This window comes from Palaemon carinicauda, chromosome 4 (genome assembly GCF_036898095.1).
Source record: "Palaemon carinicauda isolate YSFRI2023 chromosome 4, ASM3689809v2, whole genome shotgun sequence".
NCBI lineage: Eukaryota > Metazoa > Arthropoda > Malacostraca > Decapoda > Palaemonidae > Palaemon > Palaemon carinicauda.
Genome location: NC_090728.1, coordinates 86959394 through 86979574, shown reverse-complemented (window position 1 = coordinate 86979574; position 20181 = coordinate 86959394). Strand labels below are relative to the sequence as shown.

At 44.4% G+C, this 20181-nt stretch overlaps 1 protein-coding gene across 1 annotated transcript in view; it reads right to left on the bottom strand.

Moving 5' to 3' along the window:
• Nucleotides 1–7911: 7911 nt before the first annotated feature.
• The window catches only part of CSN4 (COP9 signalosome subunit 4), a 296826-nt gene continuing 284556 nt past the window's right edge, over nt 7912–20181 (bottom strand). Inside the window, exon 8 of the mRNA XM_068371437.1 lies at nt 7912–8123. Coding sequence (XP_068227538.1) covers nt 7927–8123 — 197 coding nt within the window. The 3' untranslated portion in view covers nt 7912–7926. The remainder of the gene's footprint in view (nt 8124–20181) is intronic.

Below are 20181 nucleotides of genomic sequence, written 5' to 3'. Positions count from 1 at the left end.
ACCCTCCTCTTCCTTTGTTTCTCAGTTAAAGCGGGCTTCTTTCTCGCGATCACTTTCTTGTAGTCGAGGCGCTTCGACAGGTTTTCCTGAATCGTACGAACACTGACGTCGCTCAACAATTTAGGGTTCTGTTCTTTCAGTTGCTTAGCCGTTAATGTAGCATTTTCTTCTAGGCTTCGCTTTAAAATCACTAAAGTAAGATCAGGAATCTTCCGGGGGGGGGGGGGGGGGGGGGGGGGGGACCAGCCTGGGAGTGAGAAGGGATCTCGTCGCTACCCCCTGCCTTGAACTTGGCCACCAAGCACCTCACTGTTCTCTCGTTCACGCCAGTATTCTTCACTATTTCCTTTGTTTGCAGACATAAATTATGACAAGTTATCACTCTAACAATGTCATCGTGACTTGTACGGGGTCTAGACATCACTGGGGGGGGTTTGATAGACAAAAATGCCACGCGAACTCACAAAAGAACGATTGCAACTCGGCCCTCTCAACCTGACACAACCTCACTCCACGACTTCAGGAAACACACTGACTAGCTTCCACCTACGCAGATATGTAGATGCCAACTTGTATAAAAAGATGCCAATTAGTCAATTTGTCCCAGTCGATTTTTTCCCCGATAAACCCCATGCCTCCGATAGAGAGAGAGAGAGAGAGAGAGAGAGAGAGAGAGAGATTTTATTTAAAGAACATGTTAATGCTATGTTTAGAGAGAAACAGAAAAAGAGAGAAGACTTTTTTAAAAGAGCTTGTTAATGCTAACTTGGTTTTCCTAGCTTCACTTTTTTCTTTCTTTCTGTTCATCACGCTGGCCCTTCTCACAAATGATCGTTGCCAACAATCTCTTTGTCCTTTATCCCTATCAACAAAAGGCGTTCTATCTCTTCCAGGGTATTGCTACGATGGTCGCCAGCAACCAACATGGCCGCCGGCAGTGTCATGGCTGCCTGCAGCTGGCCTAGCTGCCAGCAGCCAGACAACAGCTGAGGAGAGGAGTCTGGCCGGCTCCGACAACCCACCGGCGACGGTAAGGTTGCAGGACGCCGGCTCAGGAAAGACAATGGCTCGGCCATCGTGAAAGAACAGAGAGGGAGGGATAGGGTCCTATACGAGGTATGGAAGGAGCCAGCAATGTTGCCGTACCTACACACCTTGAAGAAACTCTGTTTCAGTATCGGCAAAATACACCGGAAGATGCATTAGCAACTCTCTGGTGGATATACGAGGTGCCTCACACTGAGGGACCTGGGGGAACCCAAACAAAAAATAAGGCAATAAGGTAAGGAAATAAGGTAAGGCGCTCTCTCTCTCTCTCTCTCTCTCTCTCTCTCTCTCTCTCTCTCTCTCTCTCTCTCTCTCTCTCTCTGTGCTACCGATATTACCCTATTCTGAACTCTAAATAGAGCAAATTTTCTTCTTCATTATGTTAGCAAGATGTTGAAATTGTCTTTTTCTCTTTGAAATGATAAAATTCTTGCTGAAAACGAGAAAAACCAACGTAAAAATGAGTGAATGTTGGAGGGCGTTCAAAGTTTTTCTTTGTTTTTTCTACAAAGCCAATATTAATAAATCTTGATTATTATGAATTTTATGTTCATGTTTAAATATTGATAAATGAAAAAGTTATTTATCATAATTTACTCATAAACAAAGATCCTCTTGCTCAATATCTTGCGTCTTTTGCTCGTATTAGGCAAGGCCGTCGCTTCTTCTCACACACACACACACACACACACACACACACACACACACACTCACTCTCTCTCTCTCTCTCTCTCTCTCTTTCTCTCTCTCTCTCTCTCTGTGTGTGTGTGCAATACCGATATTACCCTCTTCTGAACTCTTTAATAAAGCAAATTTTCTCTTTCCTTATATCAGCAAGATGTTGAAATTGTCTTTTCCTCTTTGAAATGATAAAATTCTTGCCGAAAACAAGAAAAACAAAACGTAAAAATTAGTGAATGTCAGGGGTCAAAGTCAGGCATGTGCTCTCTCTCAGGTTTGTGGTAGGACTGAAAGGCAAAGGGTACAATTTATGGTCGTCTGCGACTCGTGGAAGTTATACAGATGCCATTGTTCACAATTTCTTTTACATTAAAATGTAAAAATTATTAAAATTTACAATAACAGAAGAAATACTGCATTTTCTTGTAGGGAACAATGTTTATGGTTTATTGAATTACTTTTACTAATTACCCTGTAACTATGAAAGTAAGAATAATTTTGACAAAATATTTCGTATACGCATTCTCCATTGCCATACGAAGTTCAGTGAATTTTTTCAATATTTTGTGGTTTTCTTCCTATAACCCCATATATTAGCATTCCGGCCGGCCCCCTTAAGGGCATACTCCTGCCACTACACTGGAGGCCATGATCAACACCCAGCACAATGAGATGCCTGTGAACAGATAGGGCCACAACATGAAGCACAAAGAGAGTATGGATTTACCCATAGCTTTTCCATGAAGCGATTGCAGCATCCACCCTTCCCCTCGACAAATACGAAGTTCTTGTTTCTATTCCATAATCCCAAACAACCAAACTTGAGAGAAAAGGAATCAATTGTTTGTTAAGTGCAGCATTATGTCTGTGTGCCACAGCGGTCATACCAAAAAGTGAATAGAGAACTGACTGAAAGGGGGGGAGGAGCAGCTTGGCCTGAACCCTCTCCAGTTGGATGACTGCTCATTAACCACTCCAAATGACTGATTCCAGCTCGCATTGATGTAATCACCATAATTAAAGGACGAGGATGTGTATGTCGAGTAGGAACAAATAAATATCAGACTCTTTATTAAGATTATTATCAATATTTCTATCCTGACGCTAATAGGACTGAAAACTCTGCAACTTTATTTAGACCAGACAAAAATTAACAAGTAAAAGAAAGAAATTTCCAGAATATATATATATATATATATATATATATATATATATATATATATATATATATATATATATATATATATATATATACAGTCAGCGCGGATCGCTCTGTCCAAGCAGCATCCGCCGTGCATTCATTTTGGTCCCCCCCCCATATCTACACTAATACACAATATAAATCAATAAAAATTTAATTGAACACTCAACAATATCCCTGCTACTTGTCTATAGGGTAGCCTTTCCTCTTCTTGACCTCCAAAAATCGTTGAGGAACGCTATCTGCTAAATTCTGAAGAATTTCTGCAGGTATTTCAGCCCACACCTTATGGAGCGCCGCCTCGAGAAGTGTCACGTTTGTCGTCACTTCTTTACGAAGGCGGGCTTTAACTATCACCCAAAGGTTCTCAATGGGCGAAATATCAGGACTTTGACCTGGCCAATCAGGAATATAGTTCACTTCGCTATTTTCAAGCCACTTTTTCACTTTTTTAGCCGTATGGCAAGGGGCACCGTCCTGCTGAAAAATTTCAGCTCCTGTAGCCGCAAAACAATCCGCTAAATTGTCTTTCAAAATATTCAAATAGCGGTCAGCATTAACCGTTATGCCTTTAGGCAAAACAACAAAGCTTGGGGCACCACCGTAGGCAAACGAACCCCAAACCATAAGCGATGCTGGGTGCTTAACTGTCTTGGCCGTGAGATTAGGCTTAAGAGGATCTGACCCCTTTCGCCTCCACACTTTTTTCCCGGTCGTCTCACTCACACAAAAGGTCGCTTCGTCACTCCACAAGACACTTCGCCACTGCTCCAAGGTCCAATCCTTGTATGTCTTGGCAAAATCAACCCTCCTCTTCCTTTGTTTCTCAGTTAAAGCGGGCTTCTTTCTCGCGATCACTTTCTTGTAGTCGAGGCGCTTCGACAGGTTTTCCTGAATCGTACGAACACTGACGTCGCTCAACAATTTAGGGTTCTGTTCTTTCAGTTGCTTAGCCGTTAATGTAGCATTTTCTTCTAGGCTTCGCTTTAAAATCACTAAAGTAAGATCAGGAATCTTCCGGGGGGGGGGGGGGGGGGGGGGGGGAAACCAGCCTGGGAGTGAGAAGGGATCTCGTCGCTACCCCCTGCCTTGAACTTGGCCACCAAGTGCCTCACTGTTCTCTCGTTCACGCCAGTATTCTTCACTATTTCCTTTGTTTGCAGACATAAATTATGACAAGTTATCACTCTAACAATGTCATCGTGACTTGTACGGGGTCTAGACATCACTGAGGGGGGGGGGTTTGATAGACAAAAATGCCACGCGAACTCACAAAAGAACGATTGCAACTCGGCCCTCTCAACCTGACACAACCTCACTCCACGACTTCAGGAAACACACTGACTAGCTTCCACCTACGCAGATATGTAGATGCCAACTTGTATAAAAAGATGCCAATTAGTCAATTTGTCCCAGTCGATTTTTTCCCCGATAAACCCCATGCCTCCGATAGAGAGAGAGAGAGAGAGAGAGAGAGAGAGAGAGAGAGAGAGAGAGAGAGAGAGATTTTATTTAAAGAACATGTTAATGCTATGTTTAGAGAGAAACAGAAAAAGAGAGAAGACTTTTTTAAAAGGGCTTGTTAATGCTATCTTGGTTTTCCTAGCTTCACTTTTTTCTTTCTTTCTGTTCATCACGCTGGCCCTTCTCACAAATGATCGTTGCCAACAATCTCTTTGTCCTTTATCCCTATCAATAAAAGGCGTTCTATCTCTTCCAGGGTATTGCTACGATGGTCGCCAGCAACCAACATGGCCGCCGGCAGTGTCATGGCTGCCAGCAGCCAGACAACAGCTGAGGAGAGGAGTCTGGCCGGCTCCGACAACCCACCGGCGACGGTAAGGTTGCAGGACGCCGGCTCAGGAAAGACAATGGCTCGGCCATCGTGAAAGAACAGAGAGGGAGGGATAGGGTCCTATACGAGGTATGGAAGGAGCCGGCAATGTTGCCGTACCTACACACCTTGAAGAAACTCTGTTTCAGTATCGGCACAATCCTAAGCGGCAGGAGAATCTTCTATTCTCCAGCTTAGGAGCTGCTGATACAGTTAAGGGGACGGCAGCCATGCCGTTTCTCCTCAAATAGGGAGAAACAGAGTTCCAGTGCCGCGCCATCCTAGGCCACAGCTGTATACTAGGGTTGTAGCCTAAGGCTACTCTCAGAGGGAAGGGAGATTACCCCTAAATCTCTATTCGAGACGAGTAACGGCTAAAACAATTCCAGGAGATATCAATCTCCCATGAATGATAACAGATACACAAGGGTAACCGGGGAAATGACGAAAGTATATGTTGTCTAGGTTAGGTTACCTATGCAAGGCGAGATCTCGGTTACCTAAATCCACGAAACTCTGACATATACGATCGACACAAATAGGAAAATTATGCATATAAATATCTTTACAAGTATAAAATGCCTAAATAGCTTTCAATTTATTAATGCTATTTAAACCGGGAATGTCGTTCTGCTAACTAAATAACACACGCCCAATGAACGACAGCGCCCATGGCGACACCGGTAACCGGCGAAGATCCAATCACAATAAATTACACTAATTTCATTGTGAGGCAGGAACTAAATATACATATTGTAAAGACTGAATACTCAACTTTCTAGAGGATGAAAGAAGCTGTAGAATGCATAAAAATCCTTAGAAATCGATCGAAAATGTCAGATAAACAGGGAACACCACCATAGCGAAGCGGTACAAATTAAGGAATGACCGCCATGTGGGAATTGGCGCGGTTGTGATACTCAATAGTAGTAGGGGAACTAGGGTAACCTTGATGCGGCTCCCCTTCAAATTCTGCCACGTATCCCCCTCAAAGCGTAAAGGCTATTCGGGGTGCAGATTGCCGCGTGTCAAGAATACATCCCCTGATTTATATGTGATATCCTTGAGAGTAAACCTTAAGGGTACTCGTGCCAGAATTTAGAATTCTGTGAAACCTTTAGTTTAATTCTCTGGGAATATCACTGTAGTCATATATACCCTTAGGAAGCTACTGAAGGAACCTTCAATCAGGACGTCATGGCTTGAGCCCAAAAACATTGGTTGTCGTTTTTTATTGTGCTTTTTGACGTGTTTACGAAACACATGATATAAAATCGTCTTTATTTTGATAATTCTAGATTTTCAATGATACAACAAAAGCTAGTATATAGAGTGATGGTTTTGCTATTCACCAGTTGTCTTATACAATAGATATGACAAACATTGAAATTTGTCTATTTTGGGTCCCGTTATAACTGGAAATATACGGTGTTTACACCCATCCTGGTTGTAATTTTAACCTTTTTCAAGTTATTAGAACTTTAAAGTAAATTAAATGTTTGATTTATTTACAAAAACAATTTGATATAAAAAAAAATCAGTATAGTACATAGAAAGTATTGGAAATGGGTAGTAAACACGTTTGAATAGGCAAGTTGCTGGTTGCCAAGGCCCCAATGGAATTATTTCTGTTAGTTGTATGTTTCGAAATATGCGATTTTCCATCTATACGAGGTCATTGATCGACCAAATTCTCGCATAATTCGGGACCCTACTGTATACATACATACATACATACATACATATATATATATATATATATATATATATATATATATATATATATACATATTTATAAATATATGTATATGTGTGTGAGCAGGGTGGCGGCTACCCCACCTATCTTCCCACTAACTGGTAGATTAGTTCCCACCCCACTTAAAGTCTTATGGCTACCTTTCAGTTTTGCCAAAAGTATAATTCATATAAATAATGAAGGTTTGTATTTAGTGTCGGGCAAATGCATGAATAAAAGAAATGAAAAGAAAATAGAAAAAAAAAGAGAAGAATGGGAGAAATCCTTTAGCCATTAGGCCAATACCCCCTTTACCTGATACAGTACTTTACAGCAGCCTACTCTAGTGACCACAGATGTCATGGCAAGCAGTTTGAAAATTTTGCCGTGTGCTCCCAGTTTAGTGACTGGCTAAGTGATTTACCGGCATATATTTTTCATAATGGTACTGAATAAAATGCTCAATAGCTAAATTCTTTACCCATAATTGACTTACTCTGCTAAGTAACTCCTTTATATATTTACATGTGAAATGCCAAGAAACAAATTCAGGCTATGCTAAATCTAAAACATTATAAAAAGAAAACTATCAGCTAAGGCTAGGATATTCAATTTCTATGAAACTGGATTAGGTATCAAATTATGTAGATTAAAGTGAATGTAAACCAAACTATAATGGCTGTCATATGTGACTGTTTACATTATAAAAACAAAAGTGACATTTATAGTGGAGCATAATTATGCCTAACTTTGATCAATACAAACACCTAATGCTGAAAATTAGGTAGTGATAAATTCACAACCTAATTAATTAAGAAGTTGCGGTAGAATTCTGTCAATCGTCAAGTCATGAGTGAAAATATATATAATTTTTATGGAGCAATGACCAGTGAAAGATGATTGCCTGGCTAAAAACAAACTGGGTAATCATTGTCTTCAATTGTCAGTTACCAAACAAATTCAGCATTAGAAGTGTTGTGACAGGTTCTACAAAGCCTGAACAAGTAGGTTTCCCTTATGCACACTAAGTCCATGCTTTGGATGTTGATCCACTGGCCCTAGGGCTGTAAAGATATTTCTTTGGTATAGCATGTTGTATTTCATTCCCTGACCTAGCTTTAACAGGAATGTCCTTAGGATCCACACATCAGCCTAAATAATAAAAAAGTGAAAAAATTCTCAAAATATTTGAAAACCACAAAACGGTGTCAAAACTGTGGCTGACAAAGCAATAGTGAGGATTCCAAACATTGTAATCATGGATAACAGCACATGGTAGTATTAATAGTATTAGTTACATAGATATGGGAGGTTTAGTCATACAAACCCATTACTAATCCTATGATTTTTTTTTAGTTTGTTAACCAAAGCTGTGCTTTAAATGCTTATCAGCACAATGAATGTTGGGCAAGACTAACTGAAATAAAATTAAGTTTTAAACCCACTCACCTGATCAATATAGCCATTCATTCTACCTTCGGTGATCATCTGGCTTGCTATCTTTTCAGCTTTTGCGGGAGAAATTTGTAAGAGAGCTCCCAGCTCTGTAAATGTTATATTGTTATATAATTTGCTTGCAGCTAATAAGTTGTGCTCAGTTACAGCTCTGTCTAAAATAGTTGAACCTGAAATGAAGAATATTCTTAATTAGAAGAAATTATGCAAAATTCCAGTTTCACTTTTACTTCCATCTTAACCTGTATTAAGAACGTTGACTATGAAGATATTTAAAATCATTAATTCTCTCAACTTTATGCTTGCTTGATCAAAAAATAGGAGTAACGAGGTGTGCTGTAAATCAATAAACAAAAGAGGATTTTAACGTTCTTTCCAAGAGAGTATCTTCACAATTAGGGGGACGGTGGGGAACACTTGACTCATTACACCATACACTAGTAGAATTCCTCCGTGAACTAAATGAAGAAATTATTGCAATAGTATCCAGTAAGGAAAAAAAAAAAATTATAAAAAAAAAAAAAAGGTTTGCATGTACTGAATAAGAAGATTGCTTAATATTCATTCTAACAACTGAAATCTTTAATTAAATCAATTAATGCCAACTTCTGTATTTTAATGACGAATTTGTAAGTAATTTGTATTTTTCTTAATATACAAACCTAGAGCTATTTACAGGGGTTTGCATTTCAGCGAAGCTGAAAGACGAACCAAGAATAATTTTTAGCCAGGGGTAACCACCCAACCCGCTAGATAGCAGATAGGGGCTGGAGGTAGACCGGCTACCCCTCTCACTTACACACTAGGGTTGAGTAACCACTTTGCTTTATGGCAGGACTTCTTGGGGGATAGGGCTGGCCGGCCAATTTGTATAAATAGCCCTATGTTCCCTGAGACCCGAGAACCTGTTGGTTCAACATAATGCAGATCCCAAGGGCTCTGAGAGATCGGCGTTCTGAGAGCCCAAAGGTTCAGCGTAATGAGAATCTGAAGGTTCCTGGTCACCAGAACCCAAAGATTCAGTATAACCTGAGTTATGAGAGCCAGAAGGCTCGCCGCAACGGGAACCCAAAAGCTCCGGGTCACGAGAACTCAAAGGCTTAACGTGACTAGGACCAGAAAGTCCTTGGTTGCGAGAACCTGAAGGGACATCGAAACCAGAACCGGAAGGTTCGGTGTCTTGTAAACCCGAAGGCTTGATGAAACGAGAACCAGAAGACCCCAGGTTACAAGAACCTGAAGGAACATCGCAACCAGTACCCGAGGGTTCAGAGTCTCGCAAAGCCGAAGGCTTAACGAAACGAGGAACCGATGGATCCAAGTTAAGAGAACCCGAAGGAACATCGCAACGGAAACCCGAAGTCTTTGGATCCAGCAGGCCTGATGCTAGATTGTCCCGAGACCCCAAAGATAGAAGGGAGATTGTGACTTGAACTCGCCAGTTCAAAAGGCATCTTCTTAGGGCAGCAGGAGGGGCACGACCTGGATGGAGAGAGGTCAGAAACTCATCCACCTGACAGACACACGAAGGGGAACGTTTGGTAGTACAGTAATGTCTCCCAACACGAAATTAATCCGTTCCGGAGTGGCTTTCGTTTCGTGAAAATTTCGTGATACGAGTCACGTTTTACATGTAAATCGCCTAATTAATTCCAAACCCAACAAAAACACCACATTAAATTTTATAATATAGCTACAGTATAACCACTATGAAATACTGTACAGCCAAATAGATTTCAACCATTCAATAAACCCAAACTAACTGTTAATACCTGTAAATTAAGTAGTTATTAGAACATAATGCAATAATAAATGGAAAATAATACAATACATTCAGTACAATACTGTACATATATAAAATATAGTACCATATGTTCTGTACTATTATAGTTACCCTTACTATAGAGATACATTTTCTATTGTGTGAACAACCCATTTTCTTTCTTTCTTTTTAATGTGTGAGTATTTTACTCTCTGGCTGGTAGGCAAATCTCTTTTCTTATCATGAAAAATTTTTTGCAATTTAAGTCAGAAAAATCTTTGCACTCCGTTTCGCAGCGTGAAAATTTCGTAAGCAGATTTTTTCGTGGAGACGTATGACTGTAATTACCCAAGGGGAGACTGCTAAGCCTAAGAAGGAGAGACTTGCTCTCCCGAGGGAAAACATCGCCTAAGACTGAGCCCTGTCACAGCCGTAGGGGGAGAGTTGCAAGCGTAAGACTGCTGACGTGCGGTTTTCTCTCGCGAGCGGGAGAGGTTTTCCCCCGAAGGAAAAACAAGCTTTGAACTTTGCTCCTCCACTGCCCCTGGTGAAGTTACATCGCTCTCAGTGTTGGGGGTCCATAAGTCCAACCAATGAGCAGCAGCGCCTGTGCCTGAAGGAGTGGGATCGACTTCCAAAGAAGATGACAAGAGCCTCCGCTCTGCTCCCAACTGAAGGAATCGAACAGAACGTCCTTAGAAGGAGGACCATCCACGCCCAGGGCTGACCAAAAAGACAAAAGATCTGTAAATGAGCAAGCATTCCCCGGAGGAGAGGGCCGGGCCGTCTCGCTAGAGGAGACGGTACCATCCTGAGACCTATGGAGTTAAACTGGATTAACCAGGGCTCCACTACTGCTCGGCCGTTCCCAAGAGGAGACCGTCGGAGGAGCAGCTTCGGAAGAGGTTGGGAGGTAGAAGAAGACCGTGATTTCTTCGACTTCGATGAAGACCCCGAAGGAGAAGAATAACGTTTAGCCTTCTTCTTCTTCCGTCACCCGAACCTCTCCCACTGGGAGGCAGACCGCTCCCTACACTCACTACAGGTGTCATTCCGTGAACACTGGCCGACCCAACAAGTTGGACACAACAGGTAGGGGTCCATCTCTAGGGTGGACACGAAAGTACCGCATTTACGGCCTTTGGGACCAGGATGTTTGTATTGCAGAACTGCAAACACTCCAACACACGCACTGTATAGAAAAAGAAAATGTATCATAATGGCAAGTCAAAAACGGGAGAGAGCTGCAGTATGACTGATCTTTACCGAGCCAGAAAGCAAAATAGTTACTCAACCCAAGTATGAGAGTGAGAGGAGTAGCTGGTCTATCCCCACCCCCCACCCGCTAACTAGCGGGTGGGGTGGTCAACCCTCGCTTGAAGTTATTCTTGGCTCATCTTTCACCTTCGCCGAAAGGTAATCCCCTATGAATAGCAGAGGGTTTCTATTTGTGACAAAACAAACTAGAATTAGACTAAAAGTATTGTCAGGCCGCTTTAATCACGAGGGTTAGGTAGCAAAGAGCCACGTGAAAATTGAGAATCAGCGAATACTTGCAGCCCTAGGGTGGGTCAACTCATAACCTACTAACTAAGTGACCATTACCTACCTGCAGTTGAATAAAATACTAGGTAACCTATTATACTGCGCTACATTTTTTTCATGTGCTTTCTATCATGGTATTTTAGTTCTTACAATTCTTCAGATGTAACTGTACATTACCAACACAACTTCATTATAAGGTAAGATGACTCATGAACCAAAAATCATCACCACCACACTATGCTTTGTACAAGTTTCAACAAAACACTTGTTTGAATTTAACAACGCTCAATGATACTATCGAGTAAATAAAAAAAGGTCCTAGACAAAAAAATAGAATACAAAATAGCTTTTTTGGGCTCAAGCCATGTCGTCCTGATGGAAGTTCCTTAAAGGCAGCTTCCTAGGGTATATTACAACTACAGCGATATTCCCAGAGAATTTACCTTCAGGTACCCAGAATTCTAACTCCTGGAGCGAGTATCCCTAAAAAAGACCTTAGGGATATCGTAAATATCAGTGGACGTATTCTTGACACGCCTCATAGCAATCTATACCCCGAATAGAGTTAACACTTCGTAGGGGTAAAATGGCAAGAAAACGAAAACGATAAGAAAGGGGGGGAGCCGTTCATAAGGCATCCCTCCTCCCCGTTTCGAAAGCGTGCCCTGCGCCGCTCACGGCGCCATCTGTATTCCTTTTTGCGTAGCTCTACGACTCGGTGTATTTTCCCTGTTTACTACCCAATCTTGGAATTTTCTCGTTAATAATGCTTTCTCCAACTTCTTCTGCCTCGGATAAGTTGAGTATTATTTCTTTTATGTATAAATGTAGGCTCTTGGTTAAAATTAAAGTTATTAAAAGAGTTATCTTTGATACAAGAGCTGTTGCCTGCTGGAGGCATCATGGATGCTGTCGCTCGCTAGAATAGGATTTATTTGTTAGCAAGAGCGACGTTCCCAGCCCCTTTTGCGCTTAAATATTAGCTACTTAGCTTATTTAGGAATTCTGTTATGATGCGATAGTAATGTGCCTGGCGAAATTACCAAGGCTACCAACACTAGTCTTCGTAGGCTAGTTGTTGGCCTATGTACTTCCTGCATGATAATTAGTCTTCCAAATGTGAAATTATTGCTTTAAGCGTTAGGCAACGTTATACATATTAGTCCTTTTTGAGTACCTTCCAAGATAGTATTGATGTGAGTTTCGGTGAATTAGGTAATCGATTCTCTTAGTGCCTAGGCTAGGTTGTCTTAGGTCATTATAATATTATCTGTTCCCCGTTTGCTCCCTTCTCTTAGGGGAAGGGGCAAACCCTTTCCCTCTGTTTAAGCCTTAGGCTTAACTCTAGTGGTTTATTTGAATTAACCTTCAAATATATCTATGCTGGAGTAGTACTGTACCTTCCCGTTCCAACAGTATTGGTTCAGAGGGTGACAGTACAACAGTGTTTAGTCTGAGCCCGGTTTGTCTGGCATGGGGCAGAGTTTCCCTTGCCGATTGACTCGGGCACTAAGGGTTCCTCCCTTAGTCCACCTTGTTGGGTTCCAGTAGTGATCCCTTTACTCGGTGACTCATCAGACTGTCCTTGCCGTTCCGGTCTCGGGATATGTTCCCTTTTCTGGAAAGGCAATTCCTTCCTTGCCGTGGTTCGTGGGAGGCAGCCAGTAGTGCCGGCCTCCCTCTCGGGTCTTTCTCTAACTGAGATGAACTGTCTTAGTTTGGAATGACCCTTAACCAAGGTAATGTTGGATAGGACCCTCTGTCCTTCCCTTCTCTTTTTTCCGTTCTTTGTGTCAGTCGTCTGCATCCTTGCCTAGCCTAGGTTGGGATGAGGAACTGACGTGGTCTCCTGTCGGCCGGCAAAGTGTGCCGACCGGCAGAGACCATTACTGTGAGTGCTGCCCGGTCCTTTCTTGGTCCCTCTATCGCTGCCGTCTGAAAATTCAGTAGGCAGCGGTTAGGAAGCTTGACTTAGTGTCTTCCCCTTCCTTTCGGCACTCTTTCGGGTGCCGGGCTCAGAGACTTATAGTCTCTTAACCCGGCACTCATTCTTTTGTCTTAGTATGTGTTGTCCTTGCCGTCTGCCGGCCTACAGGCCGGCCGTCGGTGGGGAGGGGTGTTCTCCAGTTCTCTTGCTGTCGGTCGGCGTTGGTTGTATACCTTTGCCGGCCGGTCTATTGCTCATCTGCCGGCCACTACAAGTGGGGCCGGCAGCCGAGTGCTGCCTAGTGTGTGGGGGCTAGCCGGCAGGGTTTGTTTACTGCTGCCGGCCGGCCCGCGACACTGCCCAGTCAGCCGGCCACTAAATATGATGGCCGGCAACTCAGTGCAAACCGGGTGGCTACGGTCTGGCAACCACTGCCGGCCGGTTCAGGCATGGGTTCTGGAGTTCTCCCCAATAAAGGTGATCTGATGTTGTGTACTTGAGATCTACCTTTCGAAAACGGGGGGGGGGGGGGGTGCTGAGCGGCAATAGCCGGCTGGCACACCACCCTCAGGTACTGTATCAGTCCTCTCTTGGTGGTATATTCAACCAAGGGAGTTCATGATGTAGTAGGTTACAACACTGTCTTTTCTATCTTACTTGTGTTACTGGTATAATCACCTGGTGTCGCCTTACAAGGATAAAAGATAATTCTTTTATTCCTGGCCAGAATGGTATTATTTTACCTTAGGTGTGAGCTACACCTAATTTCCTTTGGAAATACGTTCTCTGGTTATTCTAGTAAAGACTAACTATGTGACTTGGCCGGTGGGCTTCCACAGGTGTTTGTGTGGGTTTCACAAGTAGGTGTCTTTCCCTTATTCTTTGTTGAATACTCATTTGTTACATGTGAATTAAAATTCACTTGATATTCATGGAAATTTTTCTTCTTTTACAGGAGGAGCATCCGAAGTGTGATAGTGTCTTCTGCAATGTCCGCAGTAAGAACTTTTGCGGACATACCTCGTGTAGGAGGCACGCAGCTTGTGCAGCCTCCAATGATGAACATCGTTACTGGGATCCGCAGGTATGTGCTGTATGTACTAACCTGCTATCAGAGGCTTTTGAATCCCCTAGGTCGGCGGAGTCAAGAGATGCAGCGAGGGAGAGGCTTCGTGTATGGGTAAGGGGTTTTCAGAAAAACACCACTGGACCTTATCTTCCTAACGAGAAGATGAGGGCATACCTTTTCCCCAAGGCTTCCCCTGATGCTGTTGTTCCCCAGCCTCGGCCGGAGATCCCTCTGATCCAGATCCCAGTGGAGGAGGATGTCGCTGACGCCTTGCAGGACATCCAGTTGGACGACAAGATGTCCGACTTGTCTGATCGTGCGGAGCAGGATCTCCTCGCAGAGGGCGAGGAGCAAGATCGAGATCCTATTGCTGTGGAGGAAGAGGTTCCCGTTTCATCAGACGTGCCGGTTCAGGTCCCTGAACCTATCCCCTCTACCTCGTCCGCTCTTCCAGCAGAGCTTGGACAGGCTCTCTCTTCCATCGTTGGTATGATCCAACAGATGCAGAGGGAGAATAATCAGAAGGCCGCTACTTTGGAGCTCCAGATGCAGAAGATCACAGCATCACGTGGACCTCCAAAGAAGCTCAACGTTAAGGACCTTCCTCTGTGCTCGGATACCAACCCGTGGAGATATGCCGAGCACATGCCGATGACGATTGGGAAGATCGTCATGTCGGAGAAACTGGGTTCAGTTCCCCTTGAGGAGGTGGAATTCTGGCCCAGTAGAGGGGCATACCCGGACTGCTATGTCCGTTTGAAGAAGGAGCCGGCTTCGAAGGAGGAGACGGAACCAAAGGAAGTGATTATCCTAGATCACTCCAAGGCTCAAGCCACCTTGACAGCTGCTTTAAAGGAGAGGGGGTTCTCAAACTCGAAGGTTGCCGCCTTGAGCAAGAAACACCCCTCCTTTGTATCCTCCCCAGCTAGGGCCTTCCCCTTTATGCAAAAGGGGTTTGCGGCCGTCATCAAGGCAGTTGAAGCTGGCAAGCCGTGCCCGTCTTTGGAGGAATGTAAACCTCTATCGCTGGCATTGCCAATGGATAACAAGGACTGGAAGGAGGTGTACCTTACTTTCTCGGTTGGGAAGTTAGACGCCGACATTGCAGGACAGCAGTTCGGCGAAAACCTTCCCAAGTTGTCGGAATTCCTTCTTCGGAGGGAATTGGACACAAAGGAGCGCCTGGCAGCCTCGATGTCTCTCCAGACCAACATGGAGACGATGGCTAGCGACCCCAAGATGCCAGAGATGTTCATGGTTATGGCCAAAATCCATCTGGCCACAGTAACCAAGGACCTCTATTGCTTTGTGAAAGCAAGGAGAGCCTGTAGGGAGTTTGTGTTTGCCTCGGCCACAGTGAGGCACGAACCCAAGAGGCTAATTTCATCTAACATCTGGGGTAAGGATCTCTTTCCCAAGGACGTGGTCAAAGAGATCGTGGACAAGGCTGCCACTGAGAACCGCAATCTTCTCCTGAAGTGGGGCCTGTCCCTTAAGAGGAAGTCTTCTCCGGATGAGGGCCCTCAGCCGAAAGGAAAGGCGAAGAAGTCAAGGTTTTCCTCCCGTCCAGCCAAGTCCTTCAAACAGCAAAGACCACAGCAGCAACAGCCAGCTTTGCCTCCGGTTCCACAACTGGTAGCCCAGACCCCGACCACCTTCCAATGGGTTCCCCAAGCAATGTCATCAGCTTCCCCTGCATTCAATCCCGTGTTCGAGGGACAGTCGACCACGTTTCGTGCAAGACCCAGAGGAGCAGCTAGAGGGTCATCAAGACGCCCCTCTAGGGGACGAGGATTCAGAGGTGGTCGCGGCCAGGGAGGCAAGACTGCAGGACAGTCAAAGTGAAGTGTCGCCGGTAGGTGGGAGACTTCAGTATTTCCGGGATCGCTGGACCTTCGATCCCTGGGCCCACAGCCTTCTCAAAAATGGACTGGGTTGGAGTTGGTACAGTACTCCGCCCCTGTGCCCTCAATTTTTCCAACACTCCACCCCCGTTTTGGAGGAGTACATCCAAGATCTGTTGGAGAAAAAGGTGATCAGGAGGGTAAAGTCCATCAAGTTCCAAGGGAGGCTGTTTTGTGTTCCCAAGAAAGACTCGGGGAAACTCAGAGTCATTCTGGACTTGTCACCACTCAACAAGTTCATAGTGAACCACAAGTTCAAAATGCTAACGTTACAACACATAAGGGCCTTACTGCCCAAGAGGGCATATACCGTCTCCATCGACTTGTCAGACGCATATTGGCACGTTACAATAAGTCGTCGTCTCTCCCCCTACCTAGGATTCAAGCTACAACAAAAACTTTACGCTTTCAGGGCGATGCCCTTCGGACTAAACATAGCCCCAAGGATCTTTACGAAGCTTGCGAGCGCAGCTCTCAAACAGTTACGCCTAAAAGGGTTCCAGGTAGTAGCCTACCTGGACGATTGGTTGGTGTGGGCAGCATCCAGAGCAGAATGCTTGCAAGCTTCCCTACAAGTGATTCAGTTCCTGGAATATCTAGGCTTCATGATCAACAGAAAGAAGTCTCGTCTTTCTCCAGCTCAGAGGTTCCAGTGGTTGGGAATTCACTGGGATTTAGTGTCACACCGTCTTTCCATCCCGATGTCAAAGAGGAAGGAAATAGCAGGGTCTGTCAGGAGACTTCTAGGTTCCGAGAGGATATCAAGACGCGAACAAGAGAGGGTTTTGGGCTCTCTTCAGTTTGCATCAGTAACAGACCCTGTGCTAAGAGCACAGCTAAAAGATGCAGCGGGAGTATGGAGAACCTTTGCATCGAAAGAGCGAAGGGACGTAAAGAGACCGGTCCCACTTCGGCTACGTTCTCTTCTCAGACCGTGGTCTCAAGCCAGTCGTCTAAAGAGGTCTCTACCTCTTCAGCCACCCCCCCCGTCAGTGACAATCCACACAGACGCCTCAAAGGTAGGGTGGGGGGGTCACTCCCATCGGAAAAAAGTGCAAGGAATCTGGTCCAAGCTATTTGGGACCTTTCACATAAACTTTCTAGAAGCTATGGCAGTACTTCTGACCCTGAAGAAAGTATCCCCACGTCACTCGATCCACGTAAGGTTGGTACTGGACAGCGAGGTGGTTGTGAAATGTCTGAATCGGCGGGGATCGAGATCCCCACCTCTCAACCAGGTGATGTTAGCCATATTCCGACTGGCGGAGAAGAAGAAGTGGCACCTGTCAGCAGTTCACCTTCAAGGAGTCCGGAATGTGACCGCGGACGCTCTATCCAGGGTAACACCGATAGAGACAGAATGGTCCCTAGACGCAGGATCATTCTCTTTCATCTTGAGTCAAGTCCCAGAACTGCAGATAGACCTCTTCGCGACGAAGGACAACAAGAAGCTGCCGAAATATGTGTCCCCATATGTGGACCCCGCGGCAGAAGCAATAGATGCGATGTCCCTCGATTGGAACAGATGGTCCAGGATCTACCTGTTTCCCCCTCACAATCTGATGTTGAGGGTCCTCAACAAACTGAGATCCTTCAAGGGAGTAGCAGCAATAGTGGCCCACAAGTGGCCGAACAGTGTATGGTTCCCTCTGGCTCTGGAACTACGACTGAAGTTCCTACCGCTCCCGGACCCAGTTCTGTCCCAGCAAGTCCAGAAGTCGACTGTCTTCGCTTCATTACAGAAGACCCGAACCCTGCAGCTCATGATTTTCTCTCCCTAGCGGTGAAGAAACGGTTCGGAATCTCGAAAGATAGTATCGACTTCCTGGAAGAATACAAGTGTAAGTCTACTAGGAGGCAGTACGAATCTGCATGGAAGAAATGGGTAGCCTTTGTCAAAGATAAGAACCCGCACGAGATCTCTACGGAGTTCTGCCTATCCTTCTTCATTCACCTCCACGGACAGGGGCTGGCGGCGAACACAATTTCTACATGTAAGTCAGCTCTAACAAGACCCATTCTATATGCCTTCCAGGTAGACCTCGCTAACGAAATGTTTAATAAGATCCCAAAGGCCTGTGCTAGGCTTAGACCATCAGCTCCTCCAAAGCCTATTTCATGGTCATTAGACAAAGTCCTTCATTTTGCCTCATTACTAGATAATGAGGAATGTGCGTTGAAGGACCTGACTCAAAAAGTGATCTTCCTTTTTGCCCTTGCTTCTGGGGCCAGAGTTAGTGAGATTGTGGCCCTCTCGAGAGAGGAGGGCCGAGTTCAGTTCCTGGATGGGGGAGAACTGAACCTGTTTCCGGACCCTACGTTTCTCGCTAAGAACGAGTTGCCCACCAACAGGTGGGGTCCCTGGAGAATCTGCCCTCTGAAAGAAGATGCATCTCTATGTCCCGTAGAATGCCTTAAGGTCTATCTTCGTAGAACTTCAGACTTCCATGGGGGCCAACTATTCAGAGGAGAAACATCGGGCTCGAATTTATCTTTAAATCAACTTAGGGCGAAAATTACATATTTTATTCGCAGAGCGGATCCTGACAGTTCACCCGCAGGTCATGATCCGAGGAAAGTTGCTTCATCTTTAAACTTCTTTAATTTTATGGATTTTGAACACCTTCGTTCATACACTGGCTGGAAGTCTTCCAGGGTATTCTTTCGCCACTATGCTAAGCAAGTGGAGCAGCTAAAGAGGTCTGTGGTAGCAGTTGGTTGCGTCGTTAACCCTGCTGTTTAACTCTGCGAGGAACAGCGGAATCATTTGGGACTTGGATTCTTGGGTGAATAGTTAGTTATATATGTTGATATAACTGGTAGTGTAGGCTCTCAGAGCCCACAGTGACTGTTCCAACGTGATGGTGATGGTAACATAAGTACAGACAGGGTGCCAAGCGTTTGCCAACGCTATTGTCAGCAAAGTAGTAACATGGACGTTAAGTTTGATACCGGGGTATGTGTAAGTGACACATATGTTTTCTTTCAGATAATCATTCATCCATGCACTACAGTACTTGTGAAAATTGTTGGTCATCCACCTAGCATATGTACATATTTATGGTGACCATATCTATTTATTGTTTCTCAATAAACTTGTTCTCGGGAACCTTGCGTCTCCTTCACCTATATTTTTTGATTTCATATTGTTTTTTGAGCATTTAGCCTATGTATATTAATCGGGGATATCTATAATAGCCTATTCCTTAATGCAAAGCCTGGATTATACTGGTTTATACTTTCCTTAGCAATAAGGACTCCACCCCTTTCTGAGGACGGTGGTAGTAGCAAGTTTAATCCTACGCAGATATAACCTTTTGTCTATTTTTACTTCGACCAGGGTGCTGGTCGGGACTTTTTCTTTTGGATACGGTAGTCCCGTAAGACTTCGCTTCATATAGAGTGAGACCACTATATGGTACTGGCTAGCGAGTGATTCATACATAGGTATATGTACTCTTCGTTCGTTTCTAGAGTCTAGTAGGACTCCTCCCTGTAGGGGGCAGGAAGCACTCTCATGGCTTATGATTAGTGAAAAGATGTATAACGGTAACATCTTAGGTCTGTCAGTCGAGTTGACTAAGAAACATTCTTGAGGAGTACGGCACGTATTGAGAATCCACAGATACAGTAATGCTCTGGTATACTTCCATCAGGACGACATGGCTTGAGCCCAAAAAACGGATTTTGAGCGAAGCGAAAAATCTATTTTTGGGTAAGATAGCCATGTCGTCCTGATGGACCCGCCCTGCTCCTTTTCAAAATAAATATGAGTGAAAAGGATAGTAGGACCCCTCCCTACATACAGTATCTGTAGCACCTCGTGTATCGCTACAAGGAATACAGATGGCGCCGTGAGCGGCGCAGGGCACGCTTTCGAAACGGGGAGGAGGGATGCCTTATGAACGGCTCCCCCCCTTTCTTATCGTTTTCGTTTTCTTGCCATTTTACCCCTACGAAGTGTTAACTCTATTCGGGGTATAGATTGCTATGAGGCGTGTCAAGAATACGTCCACTGATA